The sequence below is a fragment of the Equus quagga genome, chromosome 19 (genome assembly GCF_021613505.1).
Source record: "Equus quagga isolate Etosha38 chromosome 19, UCLA_HA_Equagga_1.0, whole genome shotgun sequence".
NCBI classification, from domain to species: domain Eukaryota; kingdom Metazoa; phylum Chordata; class Mammalia; order Perissodactyla; family Equidae; genus Equus; species Equus quagga.
The window spans coordinates 7940866-7967511 of record NC_060285.1 but is presented as its reverse complement, the minus strand read 5'-3'; the positions used below and the strand labels follow the sequence as shown (position 1 = coordinate 7967511).

General features: G+C 52.5%; 1 protein-coding gene across 1 annotated transcript in view; it reads left to right on the top strand.

Moving 5' to 3' along the window:
• SREBF2 (sterol regulatory element binding transcription factor 2) overlaps window positions 1-25229 on the top strand; it is a 58812-nt gene extending 33583 nt beyond the window's left edge. Inside the window, exons 10-19 of the mRNA XM_046645928.1 lie at window positions 1500-1767; window positions 4710-4879; window positions 12085-12253; window positions 13830-13947; window positions 14567-14676; window positions 15903-16035; window positions 18575-18743; window positions 21022-21207; window positions 22632-22743; window positions 23276-25229. Of these exons, the coding sequence (XP_046501884.1) occupies window positions 1500-1767; window positions 4710-4879; window positions 12085-12253; window positions 13830-13947; window positions 14567-14676; window positions 15903-16035; window positions 18575-18743; window positions 21022-21207; window positions 22632-22743; window positions 23276-23496 (1656 nt within the window). The 3' untranslated portion in view covers window positions 23497-25229. The remainder of the gene's footprint in view (window positions 1-1499; window positions 1768-4709; window positions 4880-12084; window positions 12254-13829; window positions 13948-14566; window positions 14677-15902; window positions 16036-18574; window positions 18744-21021; window positions 21208-22631; window positions 22744-23275) is intronic.
• The last annotated feature ends 1417 nt before the right edge of the window (window positions 25230-26646 follow it).

The window sequence follows — 26646 nt, the reverse complement described above, 5'->3', positions numbered from 1 at the left end:
CACAAGAGGATCTGATTGACTAGCCTGGATCTGTCAGTCATGCCAGGGGCTGTGGCTACTGGAATATGGATGTGGTTCTTGGGGGCTTACCCCGTGAAGCAGGACTATTCCCAGAGAACTGTATCCCGAGATGTATGTCCCAGAGGCAGGTTCAGGTCTGTTTTATGACTGTCGTTCTGGAAGCTGTATGAAGGATGGGTTGTAGGACGAAAACATGAAGTGCACAGAAGTAAGTTAGGGGGCTCTTAGAATAGGCCAGGTGAGAGATGGCAGGGACCTGAAATTGAAAGGAAAAGTGTGAATTCAGGAAATATTTGAAATGTAAAGTGGAAGAAAAGTGACAGTGACATTGGCTCAAAGATGGAGGAGGCTGGAAGATGTGGTGGGCTCTGTCGAAGCCATGTTGCTCGGAATTGCTGTGAGAGCACCCTGCAGAGAGAGAAGCAACCAGGAGACAGGCCGTGGGCACTGAGATGGGTCAGGACAATGTGTTGGATGCTGTGCATCTGCCAGGAGAGTTGGATTGGTGAGTTGGAAGAGGCAAGAGCCCCAAAACCTGAGCCCTGGGAACAGCCAACCTTCAAGGGAAAGTCAGGGAAGAGGAGCCAAGGGACACAGAGAAAGGCCCGCCTCCTCTGAAATGTGCAAATACAGGTACTTCTCCTGGCTGGAAAGACACTGCCACCACCTTAGAGATTGTCACTCTCAGAACATTGTCATCCACTTTCCCCTCGTAGTGGTTCACTTTCCTGCAGTGATGCAGGAGGGAAAGTGCAGGTACCATACGCGCTGCGTGACAGGAAAGGAGAGGAACATTTACTTCTGTTTCCCAAGACCGTGTAGCCTGAGTCTTCTAGCCCCTGTAATGAGAGAAACAGAGAGAAAGAAGTCTTCAGTGCAGAGCACAGACTTCCCATTAGACCCTCTCAGGTTGGCAAAGAGTAGTTCATCCAGATCCTAGAGTAGTTTAGCTGTGTGTATTTGCCCAAAACCGTGGTTCTGAAACTTCAGCAGGCATCACAGTCACCTGGAGGCCCCAATCCCAGAGGTTCTGATTCAGTAGGTTGGGGAGCAGGTGCCAAGCATTTGCATTTCTAACAAGATCCCAGGGGCTGATGTGGCTGGTCTCCAGGAACCCCACTTTGAGAACCTAAAAGCCTAAAAGATCACGTAATTCATCTAAATCCATGTTATCATCTTATGTATAAAAGCTACTATGGGAAACTCTGAATACTGTTTGCTCAAAGACAGAACGCAGTACAATCCCAATATAGTAAAAAGGCTGGGGAGAAATATATCAAAAGGTCAGCAGTCTTTCTGGGGGATAAAATTGCAGGTGATGTGTTTTACTTTTTTGTAGCTTTCTGAATTTTCCCAGATTTTCTTCACGGAGCATCTGATAATCTGGAGCATGAAGGAAGAGTAGAAGTTTCTGTTAAAGGAAAACAAAAGGGCCACAGCAAGGCCAGTAAACATCACACCTTCTTGCTGCTTTCTAGGGGGATTTTGCAGCTGCCGCTGCAAACCTGCAAACGTGCCTATCAGTGTTGGGCCGTGCACTGCCCACCTCCCGCCTGGACCTGGCCTGCAGCCTCTCCTGGAATGTGATCCGGTACAGCCTGCAGAAGCTGCGCCTGGTGCGCTGGCTGCTCAGGAAGGTCTTCCAGCGCTGGCGGGCCACTGCAGCAGGCTTTGAGGACGAAGCCAAGACCAGTGCCCGGGATGCAGCCCTGGCCTATCACAGGCTGCACCAGCTGCACATCACGGGTGAGGGGTGGCCCCCACTGCTTGCTTGCCTCACGGGGCCCCACGCCAGCTTTCCACCCTGGCTGGGTTTGCCAGTTTCCGCCCCAGTTGAAGCCCCTTGAACACTGCTCTTTTAGAATGGTTAGACAAACCTTCCACTTGCGTCCGTAGCTGTAAAGATGACTCATTACTGTAGTTCATCAATTTAAGGTGCACATTTTTTCATAGTAACATCCCTACACTTGGGCTGTGTCCTCTACACAATGGCATATCATGGTTGAGTTGGCAGTGTTTTTTCCTGAATGGTACTTAAATTAATGGTGAAACTTAAAATTGATAGCATCTTATATTCAGTGAAATATGATCATTTATTTCATTCAACAAACTCCTGCTCTAATAGAGAAGCAGACAGGTCAGCAAGTGAATGACAGTTCAGTGCGGCAGAGGTAACAGAAGGATTGGGCTTCACTTGGGAAGGAGAGGAACTTGTTGGGGAGGGTTTCAGGAAAGGGTTTCTGGACAGTCTTGATTTGCATGGAAGCGTGCCTCAAGTTCACCAGCTCTCCAGAAGGGGATGTGCCTTCCAGGCAGAGGGATGTTCCCAAGGAGGAGCCCCACCTGAGGTGGCTTTTTTTTTTTAAAGATTGGCACCTGAGCTAACATCTGTTACCAGTCTTTTTTGTTTTTTCCTTCTTCTTCTCCCCAAAGCCCCTCAGTACATATTGTATATCCTAGTTGTGGGTCCTTCTGGTTGTGCTGTGTGGGACGCTGCCTCGGCATGGCTTAACGAGCAGTGCCATGTCTGCGCCCAGGATCCGAACCGGTGAAACCCTGGGCTGCAGAAGTGGAGCCTGCGAACCTAACCACTCAGCCACCAGGCTGGCCTATTGGGGTGGCTCTTGAGAAGAATATTTCAGTAGTCCTAGAGTGAGCCGTGCAAGGGGAGAGTGATGGGAGCCAGGGCGTGAAGGGCATTCAGAAAATGATGACATCATCAGATTTGTGCTCCTGGAGTTTAGAAGATTCACTCTGATGGCAGGTAGAGAGTGGATTGAGAGGATTCAGGCTAGCGTCGGGGAGGCTGAATAGGAGCTAATGCAGATGAAGAAGAGAGATGCCAAGAAGACAGACAGACAGAAAGTAGAAGGTGGGATTGACAGGACTCGAGAATCACTGGATGAAGCGTAAGGAGAGGAGCAGCTATGATGATTCCCTGGTTTCTTGCTTGAGAGTTTGGGTGAACAGTGTTGCCACTAAGAAAGGTGAGGGAAACAAGAAGAAGAGCAATTTTCCAGGGAGAAGGGGAGGAGTTCCATTTGGGACACTTGCCATGAGATGTTGAGGGGAAATATTCAGCGGGCAGGTGGACGTGCTGGATCTTCAGTCCAAGAAAGGGAGCTGGGCCTTTGGCCTAAAGGTGAGAATGAAAACCTCGGGAGCTGATGACGCTTGTGGTGAAAGTGGACCCTTAAGGGCATCTGGAAGAATGCCTACATGTGAAGGGCAGGCCAAGGACAGGGAGGTTGGGTGGAGGCTGCCCCAGAGGGGCCAGGAAAGGCCAGGAGGCTTGGTGTTGGGGAAGCAGTCAGGGAGGGTTCAAGAAGGGAGGTTGCTGCTGAGATGTCTGATCAAATGAGGGCCAGAAAGCAACAGTGGGCACTGGTACAGGAAGGTGGAAATGCCCTGGTGGCTGTGGTAGCTTCTGGCCGAGGGGTGGAGGAGTGAATGGGAGATGAGACAGTGGGGCCAGCTGTGGGGTTTTAGCACCTAATTCATGGTAGAGTCTAGCAGACGGTCCCTATCTGCAGTTCTTCCCCTCTTTGCTCTTCTCTGCCCCTCAGTGCGCTCTTGGGGAATGGAGCTCATTCTATCCTAGGTCTCTGATCAGGAGGCTGCATCCTCCTAACTGTCTAGTTCTGGAGAATTCCAGCTGGGACAGTTCATGCCACTCGTTCCCTCCACGTTCACTGAGCACTCCATGGGCCAGGCCCTGTGCAAGGCACCGAGGGAACAGAGGTGACTGAAGCGTGGTTCCCACACTCCCCTCCATCCTCCCTCCCCCAAAGGAGAAAGTTCAGTGGTGCCTCTAGGGGAGACTGACACCTCTCATCTGTGCAGAGTGAAGTATGGAGGCTAAGGTCTCTCTGCTGTCATAAAAAGGCCAGAAAGGCGGGGTGGCCCAGTGGGAAGCATGCAGGGCTGGGTGAGGACCTTTGACATGGGGCCAACCCTGAGGCTCAGCCTTCCCCTCAGCAAAGGGAGGAGACTGCTTGCCCTGGCCACCTCCTGGCCCTGTAGTGAGGACCAAAGCAGGTGATAATGCAAAAGCCTCAGAGCCTTGATGGGCCCTTGTGCCTGTGCAAGGGCACTTTGGCCCCTGACTTCAGGGTCACCCCAGATGAGCTGTGTAGTCCTTGTGCAGGAGGGTGTAGTAAGCCTTTCCTGGCTGTCCACCTGCTAACCCAAGATGTATCTGGCCGTCGTTGCTCAGTTTTGTGTAATTTCTCCCCTCGAAAGGGTGTGTGCTTATATATTATGGGGTCTGTTTAAATGAAAACAAATTCAGATCAGGTTATTTTTAAATTTTTCATTACCTCTCGCAAAGTTTGGAGACACAGGACCGTATTAGCAGAATATGGCTGCGCTGTTGACACTGTTTTGGAAAATGTTACAGTGCATATCTCTGAGTCCTGTACAACGACCTGCAACCGTAACTGCTCCCGTTTATACAGAACTGTATGCCATGAGGTGCATTTTCTCTTGTTCCCAACAACCTGGGAGGTAAAAAGAAACATACAGCTACTAAGTTGTAGGGCCTGACATCCTCTCCAGAGCCGGCTGATCACAGAGTTCATGTTCTTTCTCCTTTGGTTCTGCTATTGCTCTGATTGTGCTAGAGGAAGCAGGAAAAAGCTGAGTTTGGGGGATCTGTCGACATTAGTGTCTGTTTCTGCCCGCCATAGGAAAGATTCCTGCAGGATCTGCTTGTTCAGATGTACACGTGGCTTTGTGCGCTGTGAACCTGGCTGAATGTGCAGAGGAGAAAATCCCGCCAAGTACGCTGGTTGAGATCCATCTGACTGCCGCCATGGGGCTCCAGACCCGGTGTGGAGGCAAGCTGGGCTTCCTGGCGGTGAGTTCCCTTCTGCGAACCTTCTGCACACCTTCTCTGAGTGCCTTCCCCAGCCAGGAGCTAAGATGCAAATATAGCTGTGAACCCTGCCCTCCACTGCTAACCACTTAGAGGGGTAGACATTTACTCAATGCATCATTCCACAAATACTTCCAGCAGCGAACAAAACAGACCAAAGTTCTCACTCTTGGCCCTTACCAGCAGAGGTGGGACATTTTGGTGCCCTGAGGTAAGAAGGTTGATTCAGTGATACAGAGTGATCCATATTCAGGGTTAATATGCGACTTTTCTACCCTTCAAGTGGTCATAAAAATTCTTGGAATTTTCTGGTTGTGTTTCCTTGTTCTTTTATTCATTCAAAAGGTATTTGTTGGGTTGTTGATCCCACAGCACTAGGGATCCAGAAATGTAAAACAGTGCATGTCTGCGAGGAGCTCAGGTCAGGCCCAGGGTGGGGAACTGTGGTTATCAGGCTCCTCCAAGGTGCCTGGTATGGAGCCAGCCTTGGGAATTCATAATTGGATAATTCACTGTCCTGTTATCAACTAGTTCACAGCATCTGCTGACCTCAGGCTTTCTGTTGCTTCAGCAGAAACAGGCATCTTTTATTCAGTGCCCACTTTGGGTAGGCTGCTGAATACATCAGCTGTGTTCAGAACAGAGAGCTCACGTCTCCGTTTGTTTCCATATCTCGGTAATGGTACTGATGAGTTGAGAATGATCAGGGATGTGCCCTGTGGTCACGTTGATGCTTCCTGAAGTGCATCACCATAGTCTAGGTGAGAGAGGGCATGGGAAAGCCCAGTGTGCTTTCTGTGTCTTGACCCTGTTTCTGTGACCCCAGATAAGATGTTTGTTCAGCAAACATTACTGAGTCCCAGCTTTGGGACAGGCACTTTCTGGAGTTGAAATGCAGCGGTGAGCAGGACATGTGCCCTGTCCTTGGGGAGCATACAGTCTGTCAGGGCATCCAGACAAGGACCAGGCCTTCAGGACAGTAGGATGAATGCGAGGGTGGGGCTGATCTGGCTGCCCAGAGGGCACTCTCAACTCCTGACCCCGGCTTCAGGGAAGTCAGGGGGGCTTTCTGGGCAAGGGGAATGTAGGCCCAGAGCAGGAGGCATCCACCAGGCTGCTCCCCCCTTCCATTTATTTGTCCTAGTGCTCTGGGCCGATGTCATACTTATAACTTCTCTGCCCCCCAAAAGTACGTTGAAGACATTAATTTTATCAAAATACAACCTACATACAGAACAATGCACACATTTTAACTTACAAGCTTGATGAATTTTCACAAAGTGAATTCACCTGTGTAACAACCACCCAGATCAAGTAGAACATTCTCATCACCCCCAGAGGCCTCCTATAGGCCTTCTCCAGTCCCCCTGCCCCCACAGAGGTAATCATTATTCTGAATTCTGTCGCGTAGTTTAATCTGCTGTTTTTTGTTCCTGTAAACTTTATACGGAAGTACAGTGTGCACATAGGAAAGGATACAGTTCATGCGCAGTTCAGTGACTTCACAAGGTGAACACACCCATAGAACCAGCAGACAGATCAAGAAACAGAACCCCAGAAACAAGACCCCAGAAGCCTCCCTGGACCCCTTCCCCAAGCCCTCCAGCAGGGTAACTGCCGTCCATCACCTCAGAAGTTTTGCCTCTGTTGAAACTTTATATAAGGAGAGTGGTACAGAATGTACTGTATGTGTCTAGCTGCTTTCACTCAGTGTCATGTTAAGTTTCATTTATGTTGTTGTGTATAGTTGCAGACTGTCCATTCTCATTGCTTTACAGTGTTCCGTTGTATGACCAGACTCTCGTAGGTGGACTTTGGAGTTGTTTCCTGGTTTTGGTTCTGATGAATAGGGCTGCTGTGAATGTCTTCGTTCATCCGTGGGTGAACATGTGACTGCATTTCTAGGAGTGGCATGGTCAGAAATTCAGCCTTAGTACATGCCGACTAACAGTTTTCCAGAGTGGTTGTACCAATTCCGCTCTGCCAGCGGTGTAGGAGAGTTGTTTCAGTTGTTGCTGTTCTGTACCCTCACCAAACACATGAAAGTGTCATTTTGGTTTTCTAGCCCTCTGGTGGTATCGTCTTGTAGTTTTCATTTGCATTTCCCAGGTGATGAATGATGTTGAGCACCTTATTGGCCACTTGGGTAGTTTATTGGCTATTTGGATAGTCTCTTTTGTGGAAACCTTGTTCAAGTGTTTTACCTATTTTTCATTTGGGATGTCTGTCTTTTTATTGATTCGAGTTCTTTACTCTGGCTATGATCCTTTGTTGGATATGTGCTTTGCATACGCCTTCTCCCACTCTGTGGCTTGCCTGTTCTCTCTCCTAATGGTGTTGATTGATGAGCACAAGTTCTTAATGTTCATGAGGTCCAGATAATTCGTCTCTTCCTTTACAGCTAGACATTTATGTCTTGTTTATTAAATCTTTGCCCTACTTCAAAGTCAGGAAGATATTCTCCTATATTATCTGCTAGGTGCTTTATTTTTCACTTTTCACACATAGGTCCATAACCCACCTGGAATTGATTTTTGTTTGAGTTAGGGGTAAGGGTGCGAGATCTACTTTTTTTCGATGTGGCTATCTCCCTGCCCCAGAATCTTATTAAAATAACCATCGTTTCCCCTCTGCGCCGGGTTGTACCTTTTTCATAAATCGACTGTCCCTGTATGTTGTGTCTACTTCTGGATGAACACAGTGCACCAACACCTCACACCCTAATGGTCAAGTCTTATAATATGGGATGATATTTGGGAGTGTCAGTTCTCAGCATTAGTGATTAGTTTTTGCTCTTTTCTTTCCATATAAACTTTAGGATCATCTCGTCATCCCAAAAGTCCCACTGGGGTTTCGGTTGTCCTTATTGCTGAGATGTAGCTGCCGTTTAAAGAGAATTAGAGATTCCATTTGAGGAAGGCATATGTGTGGCATCAGGAGAATGGTTCTCTTAATGGTTTCCCCCCAGAAAACATTTGATATGCCGAAAAAGTAGTGAACAGTTTGATGTGTATTTCCTCAGAATTTTCTTCCTGCATGTACTAAGATATATATGCATTAGAATTTATTTAATCTGATCATTACCAGAAACCCTATTTGCCGCCTACTTTCTTCAACCAAACCGTAAGTCTTGGGCCTCTTTCTTGGTCGCCTTATTATTCCATAGAGGTACTTGGTGCTCCCACACGTTGATTAAGCCAGTTTGCTGCTGATGGACGTTTGGGTTCTTTCCAGCATTTACAGTTAGAGACAGTGCTACAGGGACCATCCTTGCACACTGTCTTACCCACTTGTACAAGGACCTGTTGAGGTTAAATCTCTAGAGGTGGTGATGCTGGGTCAAAAGGTATCAATATTTGCAACATTAATGGTATTGCTAAATGTGCTTTTTCAGTAGGGTAGGAAAAAGAGAGGAGCTGATCTCTAGGAAAGTAACTGCCCCTCTCATCTGTTTGCTTTTCCTGGGAGGGCATAGATTAAGAGACCCAGATGGTACTTTCTTAAAGAGAAAGAAGCTTTGAATTTGGTGGAATATATTTAGCTAGCAAATGAGCGAGGCTTTGGGGCCACGTGAAATGCTGGCCTCTGTAAAAATGGTTTAGACCAGAGGTTCCCAGTCTTTCTCAGTTCATGGCATCCTTTATATCTCAGTAATTTTTTTCATGGTTTCCCTGGGTAAAAGAAATACCTAACAGTTCTGTTTGTTAGTTAGGTACAAACATCTTAATAGATACTTGTGTCTTGACAACTTATTAGCTATTTGAAAAAAATAACACACAAAAATGAAAAATAATATTTTTATTTTCTTCTTTTTTTTTTTAAGATTGGCACCTGAGCTAACATCTGTTGCCAATCTTCTTTTTTTTCTTCTTCTCCCCAAAGCCCCCCAGTACATAGTTGTATATTCTAGTTGTAGGTCCTTCTGGCTCTGCTATGTGGGACGCTGCCTCAGCATGGCTTGATGAGGGGTGCTATGTCCTTGCCCAGGATCCAATCCAGTGAACCCAGGCCTCCAAACCGGAGCGTGTGAACCCAGCCGTTCAGCCAGGGGGCTGGGCCCATTTATTTTATTCTTAATAACCGTTTACTTACTAATGAGATGCATGTGCCTGTTGCATGTGCTTTCTCAAACTTTGAAATCAGGGCCTGGCCCTGTGGCCGAGTGGTTAAGTTTGCACGCTCTGCTGCAGGTGGCCCAGTGTTTCGTTGGTTCGAATCCTGGGCACGGACATGGCACTGCTCATCAGGCCACACTGAGGCAGCGTCCCACATGCCACAACTAGAAGGACCCACCATGAAGAATCTACAACTATGTACTGGGGGGCTTTGGGGAGAAAAAGGGGAAAAAAAATCAAACTTTGAAATCAGATTGGACACCACCACCTTCATTTCCTGTTTCATGTCAATTTTCACACAGAACTTGCTTTTTATTACAACAACCTTCGAAAACTCAGCTTCACAAGACCGGACACCATCCAAAGGAAGATCATGCAATCTCATGTTGAGACTGTGAATTACCTCCATCTAGTAGTTTACATGGTGTCCAATTCCTGTTGAGCGTTGCTCTGTTTACCTAAAAACGTAAACTGTCTAGACACCTCTTCGCATTCACTGTGGTGGTTCAGAGTGCCTTGGCACATAATTTGAGAACCGTAGGGTCAGACCAGTATGGGAGGAGGACACAACCTAGAGTTGGGACTGGCCCGGGGGTACAGGGTGGCCCTCAGGATCTCAGCAGTTCTGAGTCTCCTGCCACAGCTGCTCAATTTGGCAGTTAGCAGATAAGTTATAGGGAGTGCTCCTAGGCCCCAGCTTGGGAGACTTGCAGTGTCTGTAAAATTTAGGAAAATTATCACAGGGTGATAATGCCGAGAAAATTAAAAGAACAACAGAAGTTATTTTCTCAATTTCCCTTCTAGAAGCCATACTGTGGATCACTATCCCAGGATTTATATTTCTTATTAATTCAAACCATTAAACTCAAGCTCCCCCTCCCACTGAGATTTGTTATAACTAAGGTTTTTCTTTTCTTTTTTAACAATTAAGCTTAAAAATATATTTTAACTTAATGACTTTCTAAATGGTTTCTCTGGGTTCTTCTTGCAATACCAACTAACCAGGCTTTGTTTCTGCTTCTGTTGGTGATGTTTGGGCCCTTCTGAGGAGGCAGTGGTCCTTGGTTTCCCTTGCAGCAGGCATCAGGCTCCTTGGCTTATCAGGCACCTGCTCTTGGGAGAGAGTTGGGGGCAACTGTTCGGGTTCTCAGACTTCAGAGGGCCTGGAATTGTCACCACCCCACCCCCAAACTCCATCCCATTCAGGCTGCTCAGCTACTCTTCTCTAGCCATCACACTTACAAGCTCAGATTCAGCGAGTGCTGTGTTGAGGGTCGGGAGAAGGTCCTGGGATCCTCTGCATTGCTCTCCGGCGCCCTTTTTCAAATATGGCGGTCAGCAAAGAGGAGGAAAGGCCACTAGTACCTCTGGCCCTGTGACTAGAGATTTAGGTGAAATGCTCCACTTGGTCCCGTAAGTGCTGTGATAATATTAGAGTGTGTCTGTAAAGCAGTTTGGCCAGGTCATTTTCTCTTGGAATCAGGCAGCCGTTGCTGGATTCCCCTGGAGAGAGGCAGTCTTCTTGGTCTGTGTTCTTGAGTGGCACTTTGGCGGTGCTATTTCTGACCCTGGCATTCAAGTCTTCGGAAGCCGCTATATTAGCTGATGGCTACTTAGAGCCCAGTAAAGGTCAGAACCATCAGACCGAACCAGACAAGGAGACAGCAGCCCTCATTATGGAGGCAAGGGCTGAAGTGTGAAGGTAGAGGTCCACAGGCCTGAGTTCCCTGCATCTCATGCTTCTCCCTCCCTTCCATCCTTCTCTGCTAAGCTCCTCATTCAATAATAGGCTGGCCTGTATTGAGTGGGTTTATGGGTTGGAAATCATGGGTTTTAGAATAAAGAATAAAAAACGATGGAATTTCTGAAAACATGGATAGACGGCATTGTCCCTGCAATTCTTGTTCCAGGGGCCCTGGAGTGATGTTATCCTGCAGGCAAAGGAGGGGCCCGAGAGACTGGGACACTGACTCTTTGAATTGTGCAGCAAGGAGGCTTTCAAAGTCTTTCTTGGTCTTTCCTCGCAGGCCAGTGTTCATGTCAGGGGCTTATCCAGGGATGGCATGGGGATCTCTTTAGGGGGCTGGACAAAGCCCTTGCAGGGCCAACCTTGGGGGAAGGGCATCACACACAAACACACACACACACACAAACACACACACACGCATGCCTCTGTGGGTCCTGGACAAGCCTCGGGGCTGCCTCGTGACTTTCTAGTGTGACAGTGATGGTAAATGACAGTTACTGACCGCTTGCTGTGTACCTGTTCTAAACTCTTTACACTCAGAGGTAAAAGAGATGAAAAATTAGTCAAAGCAGAATACAATTTGGCCTAAAAAATACCCTTAAAGAGGGGCCGGCCCGGTGGTGCAGCGGTTAAGTTCGCACAATTCCGCTTCTCAGCGGCCCAGGGTTCGCCGGTTCAGATCCCGGGTGCGGACATGGCACTGCTTGGCAGGCCATGCTGTGGTATGCATCCCATGTGTAAAGTAGAGGAAGATGGGCACGGATGTTAGCTCAGGGCCAGTCTTCCTCAGCAAAAAGAGGAGGATTGGCAGCGGATGTTAGCTCAGGGCTAATCTTCCTCAAAAAGAAAACCCTAGAAGATATGTAATTAAAATGACAGATGAGAAAAAGTTCCAGGATGCAAGGGCCTACCTACCTTGGGCACCATGACCCTCATGGGGCTGAGGGTGGAATGTAGCTGGGAGGCCTCAGAGACCCCTCCTCAGCTCTTTAGGTTGAATGCCAGCAGGGCCGAGAACAAGATTTTAGTAGGGTTAGGCAGACCCAGCAGGACAGGTTGCAGCAGGGGCCCCACAGGTGCCTTGAGGCTCTGTCCCCACTCCTGCTGGGGTTTGTAGCTGCTCATCAAGCCTGGCAGGCTCCACTGGAGCCACTTGCCCTAGTTTCAGAGGTGGTATTTACTTCCAGCTACATGAGGGTCCCAGCCCTCTTGTTGCTCTTTCCTCATCCTGCCTCCACCGTGGCAGTGCTATCTGATGGCCCCATGATGGCTGCAGCCAGCATTCTACCACCCTGGTGTCACCCATGGTTCTTGTCCTTTCACAGAGCTACTTCCTCAGTCGAGCCCAGAGTCTGTGTGGCCCCGAACGCAGTGCTGTCCCTGACTCGCTGCGCTGGCTCTGCCACCCCCTGGGCCAGAAATTTTTCATGGAGCGGAGCTGGTCAGTGAAGTCAGCTGCCAAGGAGAGTCTGTACTGTGCCCAGAGGAACCCAGGTGAGAACACCTTTGCAGCTGTTGGGAATTGAGGAAAGCCATGAAAGCCACCAGTGCTGCAGGGTGCGCTCCAGCTGTGTAGAGAGACAGGATGTCTCAGTCTTGTTTTCCCCAAAGCTCAGGGAGGTCATGAGCCTGGTCAGCACCTTAGCTGGGTTTGCAGCTCACCTCTCTCTGACATTGAAAGCCTGGGGATCTTAACATCAGTCACACTGCCACACATTACTAAATTGTGATTGAGCACCAACTGTATTCTCGCCCTCATTCTGGGCACTTTGGAGGAACAAAGGTTGTGTGGAGTTGTTCTCTAGCCCTAGTCTCCAGGTCCCATTGAAAAGCAGACAGACAGGTATGGAGCAGTTAGGGAACAACAGGCGACAGGCGGTCGTCAAGTGCTCAGAGTGGTGGCAGAGACATGGCTCCAGGCATTGGGAGGGGATGCTAGCTTGCTGTCCCTGGTGTTTGACAGTGATTGGAGTCGACTCGCCCAGCCTCAGAGCTGTAAAGGCTGGGCGGGTTAACTGAGACTGGAGCGACCAGTGGCTTTCTGCCTTCTGCATGCTTTTCCCCTCTCTACACTGGGAGTCTGAGGAGAGTGAAGCATGTTCGGCAGGTACAGGGGTGTGTATCAGACATTTGGTGGAGTTCCACTGTATTTCCTTTTTAATAACTTTATTGCACAATATAAGAATGGTGTGCAACACCAGAAAGTAAGGATGAAAGCCAAAGCAATCCTAAATCTCCCCACCCCGTCCCCACTGTCTGCTTTGTCTACACCGTAGACTATGACTGGCTCTCTCACCTCTTGCAGGCTCTGATTCTAGGCCTTGTTGCCCAGAATGTGTTCATGCCCTGGCTAAGTGTCCTGGCTCCTTGTCCTTGTCAGACTGAGGCCCACATCTGTGCGTGTAAGGGGAGGGAAGGGGCTCGTGATGCCTTGCTTTGGGCCTGCCAGTGGGGACTTGTCAGTGACAGTCAGCTGTCATAAGCATTTCAGGGCCCCTTGTTTAATCAGCTCAACCAGACCATCACTGACCTCAAGACCCATGAAAATGCTGTGGAGAACAGGAGCAGGGTCTTCCTTGTCATGTCAAGGCAGCAGCCACCCTTTCTTTCTCCTCAGCTGGCTGTCTTCCTGAGCCACAGGGGAAGAGGCAGCCTCTGAGACTTGGAGGAGCTCTCCATTTTCCGTTTTCTGGCAAGGCTTGTGGCCACCACCTTACAGTTCCCAACCTTGAATGGAAATACTGAGCTCCGTGCCAGGAGACACAGCAACCTCCCCCCCGACCCACAGCCCCCACAACACACACTCCCCCCCACTGGACCAGTCCAGAACCACAGGTGGTCTTGGGCTCTGCAGTCTGGGGCTGACCACCTTCCCCACCCCTGCCCCCACCTTCCGACCTTTTAACAAGGTAGTTCTGAGGTTTGGTTGAGAAATGGGAGTTGTTACCTGTTCAGAGGAGACAGCTATTCCCTGGGTTCCTCTATCCACTCTCCATTTTCTCTATAAAGACAAAAATGGGCTTATAAGTAAGACCCATTTAACACTTGTCCTGGCCTTTCTCTTCTTCAGCTGACCCCATTGCCCAGGTTCACCAGGCCTTCTGCAAGAACCTGCTGGAGCGAGCTGTGGAGTCCTTGGTGAAACCTCAGGCCAAGAAGAAGGGTGGAGATCAGGAAGAAGAGAGCTGGTAACATCCCCAGGACACCCTCGCCTTGGGCCGTCTGCTCAGGAAGTTCAAGGGCAGCTGTGAAACAAGCCCAGTGTAGGGTCTGCAGGGAAATTGAATGGTCCCTCGTATTTATTTCTCAAACCCAGCAGCCTTATGAGAGCCCTGTGTGAGCTCTGACATAGTTATTGGGCACCCCAGTAGCACAGTCTTTCCTTCACAGATTAAGACCCGAGAGGCAGACAGGTGCCAAAGTCTTTCTTATACAAGGCCCAGGTCCTGACTGGAGTGCACCCCAGTAGGGAGGGGAGGGCAGTTCTGCTTGGGAGATCAGAAAACTTCTGCGAGGAGACGACATTTGAATTGGGCTTTGAGGGGAAGAGTCAGGTTTCGGGGCCAAGGATGAAAGAGAATAGCTGGCTCTCCTGGCGGTGGGAAGAGTGTCAGAAACATGAGAAGGAAGGCCTGTGGAAAGTGTGAATGGTGTCGGGGGCAGGGCTTAGGAGATGCCTGGCATGATGGGGAAGAAGGGACCAGAAGTGTCCATTGGCTCTTAGAGCTGGAAGGCTGGACAGCCAGGCCGTGAGTGTGATCCTTGTGTACATTTTGATGTATATGGGACCTTTTCTTCTCTTTCTAGTGAATTCTCCAGTGCTTTGGAGTACCTAAAATTACTTAATTCTTTTGTGGACTCTGTGGGGATTGTGACCCCTCCTTTCTCCAGCAGCTCTGTGCTCAAGTCAGCCCTTGGTAAGTATCTTGCAGGGCGGCTCCACGGGCCTCAGGTTTCTTCATCCAGTGCTTCACAGCTCTTTTGTCCCAGGGACCAGGGTTAGTTATGAGTGTACACTCGAGAATCTTCTCTGGATCTGAGGTTTGTATGTATGGCTCCCCCACAGCCCTGACCCATAGTTAGCCCCTGCTAGGCAGCTTTCTAGGGACAGGAAATAATGATTCTCCTAGAAGTGGGATGGTAAGTGAGTGAATGTCTTCTTTGGGCCCTGGCTGGTGGGGCAAGTCAGCAACCTTCCCAAATGCTCAGAATGGGGGCAAATGTTCCAGGCGCTGGAGGCAAGTAGGGGCCCACCTTTCAGATGCACAGTGCCCCTTCCTCTAGGTTGTGCCTCGGAGCAACCCCCGAGGCTGATCTTGGACCCGACACAGTGCTGAAGAGACCTTTATCTGGGTGTCTGTACTGCTCCAGCTGCCCACTGCCTTGGGTGACACAGCGCAACCCACTGACTGAATTGACAGGAGTACATTCTTTTCTTCTATCCCTGAACTGCCATCAGGGTGATGGCACATCAGCTGCCACCCCTCAAGCTTCTAAGGCAGCTGGTAGAAAGGGAGTGTCAAGCTTCTGTCTGGCCAGTCTCCTTACAGAGGGAAGGATCCAGAAAAACAGCCACCCCATCATGACCACTGATCTCACGGCCAGTCTTTATTTCAGAATTTAGAAAAGAATGCACTCTTGGGCCTTTTATCTTATACGTCCATCCCACTGGCATTGCAAGGTCACTAGTATAATTTTGCAGCTGTGAAAACTAAACCTCAGAGAGGAAAAGACTTAAAAGATTCTAACAGGAGCCTATTACTACAGAGACTTTGGAAACACCATTTTTCATGGCTATTGGAAGTTTAGGTTGTTTCCGGCTTTTTACTTAAAAATAATACTACAGTGGACATCTTTGTTAAATTTTTTTTCTCTAGGTAGGCCAATTTCTTTGTGATAGTTTGCCAAAAATGGGACTTTTAGGTTAAGAGGAGTGAACGTTTTTAAGGCACTTGATACGTATTGCTGAGGGATTGTGCTGGTTGGTGCTTCCACCAGCAATGTGAGAGGGCATCCCAGAGGCCCCTAGCCTGTGCCCGGAAGGTAAAGGTGGCCTGTGCCATGTGGGAACTAGGTGCAGCCAGTCAGGCTGAGTGCCACAGGTCTGGTTCCTGTAAGTAATGTTTGGTATTGCTCCCTCCAGGTCCAGACGTCATCTGTCGGTGGTGGACATCTGCAATCACTATGGCCATCAGCTGGCTCCAGGGAGACGACGCAGCTGTGCGCGCTCATTTTACTGAAGTCGAGCGTATCCCCAAGGCCCTGGAAGTGACAGAGTGCGTAGGCCTCCTTGATCACTTACTTGCTTCTTTCCAGGGGAATCTCAAAAGCCAGTGTGCCAGGCTCGCTTGTCTGGGTTAGCAGGAAGGAGCAGGTCTGGACCTGGGGGGCCATCGGGGTGTAGGGTCAGGTAGGCTAGGGACTGCATGGTAGACAGAGAGATCAAGTGAGGGAGGAAGAGGGCACCACAGAGAAACCTAGCTTGGCGGGCACATCTTTCTATGTGTCGTCCCAGCTTCCAGGGCCTCTTCCCACAGCCTCCGTGGGGCCACAGGCTATTGGGGAGGGAGAGTGGTTTGGCTCCCGGCCTCTTTGGAAGCTCATGGTGGAGCACGCATGGTGGTAGTGACAAGCCAGCACAGGGTTTGTGAGGGCCCGAGGAACCTTCGCTCATGTGCCAGCGTTGTCGCCAGTTCCCCCCGTCAGCCATATCATTAAAAGGACTTTTAGCACAAGGCATAAGGCATAACCAGAGAGCTTTTGACATTCCTCTTTGGGGACTCATGCCTGCGGGCCTTTGGCCTGTAGTGACAGGCAGACCCTGCCTGCTGACACCTTAGCTGTGTCTGACTAGATCTGAGTGTCCCTGACATCTTCTGCCACTCGAGAGAAACTTTAAAATGCTCCAAGGCAAAAAGGCCCCACACGGTCCTCCCTCAGTGCCAAGGCTGTAGGATTTCCTGTCAAGCAGACTCTTAACCAGAAGAGCAGGAGGGAGCTGAGAAAAGTGGGTCTGGGTAGGTTCCCTAAAGTAGGTCTGACACCCCAGTTTCATTTAAGTAACCCATTCTTAAGCGCCCTGACTAGTGAGCACCCACCCTGCATCCAGCTCGGTGTTCGACTCCATCCTGTGTGTTGTCTCCCAGCCAATGCGCCTGAGGAAACCGAGGCTCGATGGGTGAGCTGTCTAAAGTCACCCCACTTCTAAGCAACAGAGCCCTGGCATACAGCTAAGACCCTCAGCAGGCATTCCGTCCCCCTGAATATCATCACCCTGGGGTCCCTTTGCTCTTCAGGGATAATGATGTTGTGGGAACCCTCCCCTAACCCCAGCCTTCCCACCTTCTCTCCCCTCTGCTCTGTGAAAACGGGCTAAGTTTCCCCAGAGAGCTTAACACCAGCTTCTGGGGGAATGGCCCCTTAGAGAATAGGTGCAAATAATGGAGCCAACTTTATGTCACCACAAGTAGCAGCAGGTAGTATTGTGGCCGCTCAATAGATGAAGAAATTGAGGTACAGATTGTTTGAATGACTGTCTTAGATGGCTTCTTAGTGGTAGTCCTGGTGGTTGATCCTGGGTCTCTAATCCCTTCCTCTTGGCCACACGCCCCATCCTGGGGTCTCCTGCAGCCCTTCCATGATTGTATCATTTATTCAGCAAATACATAACTGAGGGCCTACTTGGTGCCAGCTGCATTCTAGGCTCTGGGAGGCTGCAGTGAACAAGCTAACAAGTTATGGCCATAAGCAAGTAGGCAGTGGCCCGTCCTGTTCAGATGCTCGTCTTGGGGGTGGAGGGGGCTATTGCCAATTCCTTTGCCAGGCCAGCCGTACCTTCCATGAAGCAGCCAGTGCATTTCTTCAGTTTCACTAGGAGGGGTTCTGGGCCAGAGGTAGATCAGCCTCCAAGAGTTCATACAGCGTCTGGTGAGGGAGGGAGGCCCAAAAAACCAAGATTTGGTGTTGGGGGAGCAGAGGTGGGTACAAAGGGCCTGACCCAGTGGGCAGCAGAGGATGCTTATAGGGGCAGGAAATGGAGTGGGCAGGACAGGAGAAGGTGGACCAGGGGCCCAGTGGTGGAACAAGTCTCAGGAGATGAGTGAGAAAGTATATTTCAGGTAAAGGCGCCAGTGTCAGCAGAGGCACAGGAGTGGGAAGGGGAGAGGGCATGAGCTTCACTTGCCTGGAGCCAGGTCAGAAGAGCTGGGCCGTGGCTAGACTGGGAAGGGCCTTGCGCGGCCATGATTGACCCTGCAGATTGCTTTCCCTCACTCCCCTCACTTCCTTCTCTCCACCCTCTCTGGCTCCTGGATATTCTCACATGCCTCAGACACCCAGGGCCCTTGCACATGCTGCTCCTCTGCCTGGAGCCCTCCTCCATAGAAATCTACATGGCTCGCTCCCCTAGTTCCCTCAGGTCTCTACCCAAATGTCACCTTTCCAGAGAGCTCATCCTTGACTATCCTTTATAAAATGTCACCCCCTTCCTCTGATTGACTTTTCTTCCTGGCGCTTGCCCTGCCTGGCATTGCATATTCAGTGTTTGATGCCTTTATTATCCAACTCCCTCACTGGAGAGTGATCGCCTGTGGGTAGGGACTTGTCCCTGGGAATCCTGGAATGAAGGAAGTCCTTTAGGAGTAGAGGGACCACCCTCACTCAATGCCAGCATTTCAGATCTAGAACTGGGGACCTGGAACCATTATGGCAGCATTTGAGTCGACAGACCCACATGTCATGGCGGTCTGGGGTTTGGTGGTCACTGGCCATGCTACCCAGGTGACACTCACTGACCTCCTGCCTCTCACCACCCAGGAGCCCCCTGGTGAAGGCCGTCTTCCACACCTGCAGAGCCATACACGCCTCACTCTCTGGGAAGGCGGATGGGCAGCAGAGTTCCTTCTGCCACTGTGAGAGGGCCAGCAGCCACCTGTGGAGCAGCCTCAATGTCAGCGGGGCCACCTGCGACCCCGCCCTCAACCACGTGAGTCGGGGCTTACCTGGCTCCTCAGGGAGGTGCTCAGCTCTGGTGGGTAAGAACACTTCAGCCCGCCTTGAACTTATCCAGCCTGTGAGGCTGCCTGAGAGACAGAAACCAGGCTAGCAGCCCCCTTCCCCAGAATGTAGCCTGCTAGCCCAGGTGGGCTCCCTTTTTAGTTCTCGGGGCAAGTGTGTTTCCACCTATACCTTTCCTGGGCTCCCTGACTCCCAGATCCTGCTGGCCCTCGGCTCTGTGTCAGCCCAGGTGAACCGCAGCTGGCCAGGGCTCTGCATTTGCTCCAGGCAGCTTGCATGACTCCCCAGGCCCCTGCAGGCCAGCCTTGGAGTGGGCCTCTGCCCCCTCACCCACACAGTCCCTGAGCCGACTGGCTGCCCTGGGTGCCTCCGTGGCTGGCTGCACACCTCCTGGTGGGCAGCTGTGGTGCATTGTAGTTGCATTGCATGTTCTGGCGGTACCCATGCAATGTTTCCACAGTGCATCACAGAGGCCTGCCCGGCCCTCGAGAGACTACCCACCCATGTCTTGTTAGAGGGCTCTCCTGTCACTGTTGGTACAAAGCATGGCCATCCTAGGAGAGGGGAGAGGTGGGATGCATGCAACTGGAAGGGCAGTGTTGTCTGCTCACCTGAGAGGAGCATGGTTTCACTCCAGAAATGGAGGGCGAGGTATATCCTGGAGGGTCAGACTCTGAGCCCCTCACTGGGGTTTGGTCCCAGGTGACTAGGCTGGCACTTCTGGCTAAAGGTCATCAGTGGCCCTGGACACAGGTGAACCTAGGACACTATGTGCAGAAAGGGCCCAAAAGCAAAGGCCTGTGGGGGCCGCCTCTCACTTTGTGCCTTTCCTCTGCTGGTCTCTCGTAGTATTTCTCTTCATGAGAGAACAGTCTCAGCTGAGTCAGGGGAACAAGAGAGAGACTGCGGGCATCCTTGGGGCTGGGATTCCTGGGTGGCAGTTCTGTGTGGGAGAGTGGGCCTAGAAAAGGGGGACCTCGTGGAGCCTGATGACCTTCAGAGGGCACAATCCAGCCCGAGGCTGCTCCCCCCTACCCAAAGGGGCACCCCCAGGGCTCACCACTTAGAACTGCCCAGTTTTATTTGAGGGGGGTAGGGGACCTCATCCCTGTCCCCTTGAGGCTGTCAGCAGCCAGAAAACAGTGTGGCCAAGGGTCAGGGCACCGAGCAGGCCCAGGGCAGGGTCCAGGATGGGGTCTGGGGTAGCACTGGGACCTCCCCAGTTCCAGCACCCTGCAGAAGGGGAAAGCCACGCTGGATGAGATGAGGAATGGCCTGGGGGAGTTGGTCTGATCCTGAGGGCCACATGTGACTCATCTCAGAAAGGACTCGGCTGTCTCCTCACTCTCAATGCTGCCTGGTTCCCCTGGGCCTCGGGAGCCAGGTAGGCGGCCCAGCCTCATGGGTGTTGTGCAGAGTGAGGTCCACTCTGGTGGGGCATCCGTGCCTAATAGTGGCCAGTGTTGACTGAATGTGTCTGAGGGCCAGGCATAGTGCCCACACCCAGTGCTCTCATGTAACGCTCACAAGAGCCCTTGGTACCCATTTTGTGGATGAGGAAAATGAGGCTCAGAGAGGTTCAGTTATGTGCTAGGGTTGTATAGCTAGTCAGTGACAAAAGCACGATTGATCCAGGTCAGTGGGTCTAAACCCGAGCATTAACTGCTCTGCAGTCCTGCCTTCTTGGGCTCCTGTCTCCCCCGCCCCAGAGGCCACTTGGGCCGAGCCTTGGCTGCCGTCTGTTAAGTGAGCCCAGCCTCCCTCCTCTCCTCTCCTTCCCCCATCTCCAGGCTATGCTGCCACTGCAGGCTTCTTGATTCCACTGGAGGGGCAGGGCCTTGGTACCTTTCGGGTATCAGTCTTCAGGCCAGCCATGGTGGGGCTCCCATGAGGTGGGAGGAACCCATGGCAGACGCTGGCAGACCCACAAAGGTTTATTCCTGCCCCTACCACTTTTGTACCCACACAAGCTCTGTCCCTCTCTGAACCTCGGCTTCCTCACCTGCAGAATGGGGAGAACAGGTCTCCCACTTGGGGCCATGGAAAGGACTGGATGCCGTGAGCCTCAGTTTGCCCTTCGGCTGTTCTCCTGCTCCCTGTGCAGTGTTTTCCAGGCCGCCTCAACTGCCCTCCACTTTCTCCCGGGGCTCCCGAGTGTTGGGCTGGAGAGGGTCCAGTAGGTACTGAGACCCCTGCCCCAGCAATGCGCCCGTCACCTGACTCCTCCTTTGTGGCTCATCCCACAGGTGGTCCAGCTGCTGACCTGTGACCTGCTACTGTCGCTGCGGACAGCCCTCTGGCAAAAGCAGGCAGGAGCCAGCCAGGCCCTGGGTGAGACCTACCAAGCATCGGGCACTGAGCTGGCTGGCTTCCAGCGGGACCTGGGCAGCCTGCGTAGGCTAGCGCACAGCTTCCGCCCAGCCTACCGCAAGGTGAGGGCCAGCCGGCTGCCAGGGGAGGGCAGATTGAGGTCCCAGGGCCCGGCACCAGTGTGGGGTTGTGGAGCTGGCCCTCTGGGTCAGCTGGGTGACCTGTCAATCAGTGGGCTGGTGCATGTGTCCCTTTGTTCAGCTCATAGTAGTTGAGGACCTGCCATGTGCCCCGCCCTGGAGCGTGGTGGTGAGCAGGCTACATGGCCTACAGAGAGGCCAGCACAGATCCACTTCATCAGACAAACGCCGGGTTAGGACAGGCTCCGAGGGAGCAAGGAGGGGCTCCTGGTGGAGTAGGGCGGGAGGACACAAGGGAGCTCCACTCTGGCTTTCATAACTGGCGTCAGAGTGGCAGAATCTCCCTGGAACTGCATTTAATCCTTTTTCTGAGCCATTGGGGGTTTCAGTTCTGCTGCCTGACTCTCTGCATAACATCCCCTTGGCAAAGGCCACAGGATCTGAGATGAGTCTCTGAGGGTAGTTGTATAACTCGGCTTACTAGACTCACATCATTTCCTTCTTTGTTTTACTTTTAATGCTAATTAGAGTGATATAATTGACATATTTTTGCCTGAATTACTTTCCAAAAACTCAAGTGAGGAACCCAGAAGTGTCATTGAGGGGGAAGGGCTGTGTTTGGAAGGGCATGAAAAAGAAGGGCTCAGAGTGAGGCTGCCCTCACTCTGCAGTGCTATGGGGACCCTCACAGGGTTACACTGTGGCCACTGTTTGCAGCGAGCCAGGACAGACACAGCAGACCAAACATAATCATCAGAGAACCACCCCTCACTGTGGAAAAGAGGAAGTATGCCCCAAGGCTCGGTAGCCCTCTGTCTGCTCAGGGCACGGGCATCAAAGGCCTCTTGAAACACCATTTCTATCCTGCCCGTCCCCTGCTGGAACTCTTCGGTGGCACTGAGACCCTCCCCACAGCCTGAGATATTAAGGGATAAAAGAAACTTGAGATTTTAAGAAATTCGAGACCCGGGCCTGGCCTCTCTCCCCCTAGTGACTCATATTTACAAAAGAGCTGCTGACTCTCACCTAGCAGCTCCCAGGACTTGAGGCTTCACCCAGGTACTTGTCCTCCCACCCCAGAGGGCGGGTTGGCGCTCTCCTCTTCACCAGCAGAGGAACACAGCCCTCTGCCTCTTTCCTGCTCAGCTCGCTGTCTTGCTTCTGTCCCCACCAGCTGGCCTGTGCTGGGCTCCACACTACCCTGCCGCTCACCCAGGTTTCTGGCTTGTATCGGGGGTCAGAGTGAGGAGACAGAGGTCGTTTTCAAGGGGTGAGCAGGGCAGGGTAGTGTGGAGAGGAAGAGGGGTGTCGTCAGGTGCAGACGAGATGCCGCAGGGAGACGTGCCTCCTGGGGCACCGACGGTCAGGACCCAGGGCTTGAGTGCGTCCTGCCTGCACCTCCCCAGGTGTTCCTGCATGAAGCCACTGTGCGCCTGATGGCAGGAGCCAGCCCCACCCGCACCCACCAGCTGCTGGAGCACAGCTTGCGGCGGCGCACTGCTCAGAACACCAAGCACGGTGAGTCAACCAGCACCCCAGCTCAAAGGCCTGGTGGGGGCCTGGCCTGAGCAGGGGAGGAGCCCAGCCCAGCACTTAAACCCCAGTTTAAGAGCAGCCGTAGCGTGTGACCACAGCTGCAGTGTTCTCAGAGGGTGTGAGAATAAAAGACATCCAAGGCCTCTCTGGTGGGTTGCTGGGGAGCATCCATGAAGGCACTGTGAGGCTAGGGGTGGACGTTGGTCAAGTTGTTGTGGGTCTAGCCTCAGGAGTGGGGAGGAGAGGGCTGAGGCTGTCCCACTGCAGGAGCCGGGGTAGAAGCATGGGCCCCAGAGGCAGACTGCATCTCAGACCCCATCACAGAGTGATAGGCTTGTGATGCCAGCCAAGTTCATCTCCTCTCATCTGTGAACTAGGGCTGACGTTAGAGCCCACCTCCCTGGATGGGTGTGAGGATTAAATAAATGAGTCCACACCAAGCCCCTGCAACAGCGCCTGCATCCTAGTGGGCTCTCCGTGGCTAGTTCCTACCTGTATCTCATCCTTCCCACAGGAGAGGTGGACGCCTGGCCCGGCCAGCGAGAGCGGGCCACCGCCATCCTGCTGGCTTGCCGCCACCTTCCCCTCTCCTTCCTCTCCTCCCCGGGCCAGCGCGCCGTGCTGCTGGCCGAGGCAGCCCGTACCCTGGAGAAGGTCGGCGACCGGCGCTCCTGCAACGACTGCCAGCAGATGATTGTCAAGCTGGGGGGTGGCACTGCCATCGCCGCCTCCTGACCACTGGGCTCTGCTCGCCTCAGCCCACTGCCTCCCTCTGTCTCTCAGTCTCTCCCACCCGCCTCCCTCTGACTCTCACTTTCTCCCTCCCTCCTCCCACTGCCTCTTAGTCTCTCTTTCCCTCCTCCCTCTGTCTCTCCCTCTCCCTCTCGCCTCCCTCTCTCTCTGTGTCTCTCCCCCTCCTTCTTCTATCTCTCAGTCTTTCTCTCTGTCCTCCCTCTGTCTGTCAGTCTCTCCCTCACTCCCCCTGTCTCTTCGTCTCTCTCTCCCTCTTCACTCTGGGAGCCGTGGCATGAGCCTTATCTTCTGAGCTGTCACCTGCCGAGCTTTTGGACCACCTCATGCCAGTGGGCCCTTGGGCAGAGCCCCTTAAAGTGCTTGGATAGATGCCCATGGTCTAGGGCCTGGTGGGCCTGAGAGAGGAGAGCAGGGCAGGGCAGGAACTGGGGGTACCCTGACTTGAAAGCAGCAGGGGGAGCTGCCGAGCTGCCCGGCCTCTGCCTCCAGCCCTCCCAAGGTTTTCTCTCCTCTGGACGTCTCTCCCCCCTTTCCTGCTTCCTCGTTTTTTATCAGGCTTTCCCGCTGAGGGACATCGGTCTCTGGGCACCAGAGCGCTTTGCCCTTGGCACTGTGCCCAGCATGCGCCCTCCCCTCCTTTTTATACGAATGTTTTATATCAGTGTGCTCGGGTTTGCCGTGCTGCTGGGCTAAGTTGCTGTGGCATCCTTATTTCTCTCCCTGGGTCTGTGTCCCCTCCCCTGCGCCTGACAAAGCCAGTGCATTGTTTTTTCTTTATTACACAGGACAGCTAGGGAAGGAGGGAGCCCAGCCCTGGGGACGCGGGTGGGAGGCAGGGGGCAGGCCTGGGGATGGATGAAATAATGTCGGCATTATTTTTTAATTTTTTAAAAAATAAATGGTATCTTATTTAATTGTCCTGTTCCTTCCCACTCTCCTGCCCCCCCCTGGGATGTGAGCCTAAGCTCAGGGTAGTCCCAGAGGGCTGGGAGAGATGAAGCCACCCACTGGGACTGGGGACCAGGGGCCTTCAGTGTGGGTCCTCAGTTCCCGCCCACCCCAACTCCTACCTCCATAGTCTATTTTTATCCCTAATTGTTGACCTGAAAGTAAGCCAGAATGGCAGGGACTGGCTCCCAACCCCTCCCCACTGACAGGCCCCTTTTAGGGTGGGCACAGGGTTGCCCAAGGTAGGCACTAGGAAAGAGGTCCCCTGCCTTGATGGGGGTCCTGGGAGGAAAAGTGGTGCCAGTTTTCTGGATCCCCTGGCTCGGTGCTTCCCCTGAGGCCATTTCTCCTGGGGCTGAGGACTACCTGGGACCCCAGAGCCTGCTGGGAGACAAAGGGGCTGCCCTCCCTCTCTCCCTGTGCTTCTCACCCCCTCAGGCTGGTTGGGGCAGAGAGTGGGCAGGGCCCCCCCCAAACCTGCACAGACTGGGGTGTACACATCAGGGGCTCCCCTGATGCCTAATGCCAGGCGAAACACAGCATCTACTTCCCTCACTTTCTCATGCCCCTCCCCCTCACTGGAATTTACGGCCCCTGCCCACTGCCAGGTGAGCCAGCCCTTGTGTCATGTGTATATACTGTGCCTTTTCTCCTCATTGTTTAGGGGTGGGAGGGGGTGGGTTTTCACTGAAAAGGGGGATACACACCTATGGCTTCCTTGATGTGGAATCATTTACCGTGTCCTGGACATAGGATATTCAATAAACACAGATTGGTGCCACCCAGCATGAGGTGTGTGAGGGTCTGTAGTGTGACTGCTGTGGTGACTTGCCGGGTGGCTGCACGGCTTGGCCTCCACTGGGTCGGGGACTGAGGACAGCCCTTCCCTGCCTGCTGAGAGGCCCCCAAGAGGCTTCACTAGGATCCTGCCCGCCCTTGCAGCCTGGCCCCTTCCTTCCAGTGCCAGATGCCTAGCACACTCTGCGGGGCTGGGACAGGGCCTGGGATAAAAGGGCTTTCCATGCTGCTGCTGGGGTCAGAGGTCACTGTATCCAGTACGTAGAGCTGGTCGTTTGGCTGACAGAGGCAGTTCTCTGGGATTTGTGGTGCTAAGCCCTTCTGAGTTCACCCTCAGAGATCAACTTCCTGCCTATTGAGTAGACCGCCCCTTAGTTTCCCCATCCTCCCTGGAGGCAGGGAGCCGCTGAGGGGGCTCACTGGCCCCAAAGTCACATCCACGTCCAGCTCCTGGACTTCCCAGCTGGGACACCCTGGATAGGACGTCGCCTCAGCCTCCACTGCCACATGTGCAGAAGGGGGATGACAATCCCTGCCTTTGATTATAATCCCATAGGTTTATTGGCCGGTTAATGATTCATTTATGTGCCAGTTTACAGTAAGTGCCTTGTGAGGCTGGTGAGGGGCAAGATCACAGGCAGTGGTGCGGATGGGAGGGTGCCGGGCCTTGTGGACAGGTGCTCAGGAGTGCCGTGTGGGAATGAGCCTGGGCTGAGAAATGGGCCTGCCCCCTGGGCATCTGAGCCACTCCCTTTCAAGGGCAGCCACAGCAGGCCACATTGTCCCAAGAGCCAGAGCAGCCAGGAGGGACCCAGCTGCAGCTGGTCCCTGTCCACAGTGATTACAGCAGATTTCCCAGTGGAGGCAATGCCCATGGCCTCAGTCTGGCCCCCTGGGATGGAGATCCAGGACCCTTGGGAGTGAGAATGAACAGAGAGGTTGCCCCCACCTCCTGGCACATCCCAGCCAGGGCCTGCATCACCAGGGAGGGTGGCTGTGGGTGGCTGATGTACCCAGGAATCTGATCCTATTGTGTGTCTCGGCAGGCTCCATGACTCAGCACCCACCCCCCTCCCCCGGCTCTACACAGCTGCGGGATAGACCCTGGGGGCACCCCTCCCCCACCCTGGGTTGAGGGTGTGAGGGCTGTCTCCCCTACAAACCATGGGGACGATCACTGCAGGCAGGACCAGGGCTTCTGGGCCTTGGTTTCCTCAACAGCCTTCAGGGAAGTGGACCCTCCTACAGGTGAAGAGCTGGTGAGTTTGGGGGCCTCGGGGCAGCCTGGCAGGCAGGAGGAATGTCTGATACTGCCTGCACCCTGGGAGCAGGGGCCCCTGTGCCAACACACATGTTCATAACCTTCCCTTCTCTCCCAACTGCCAT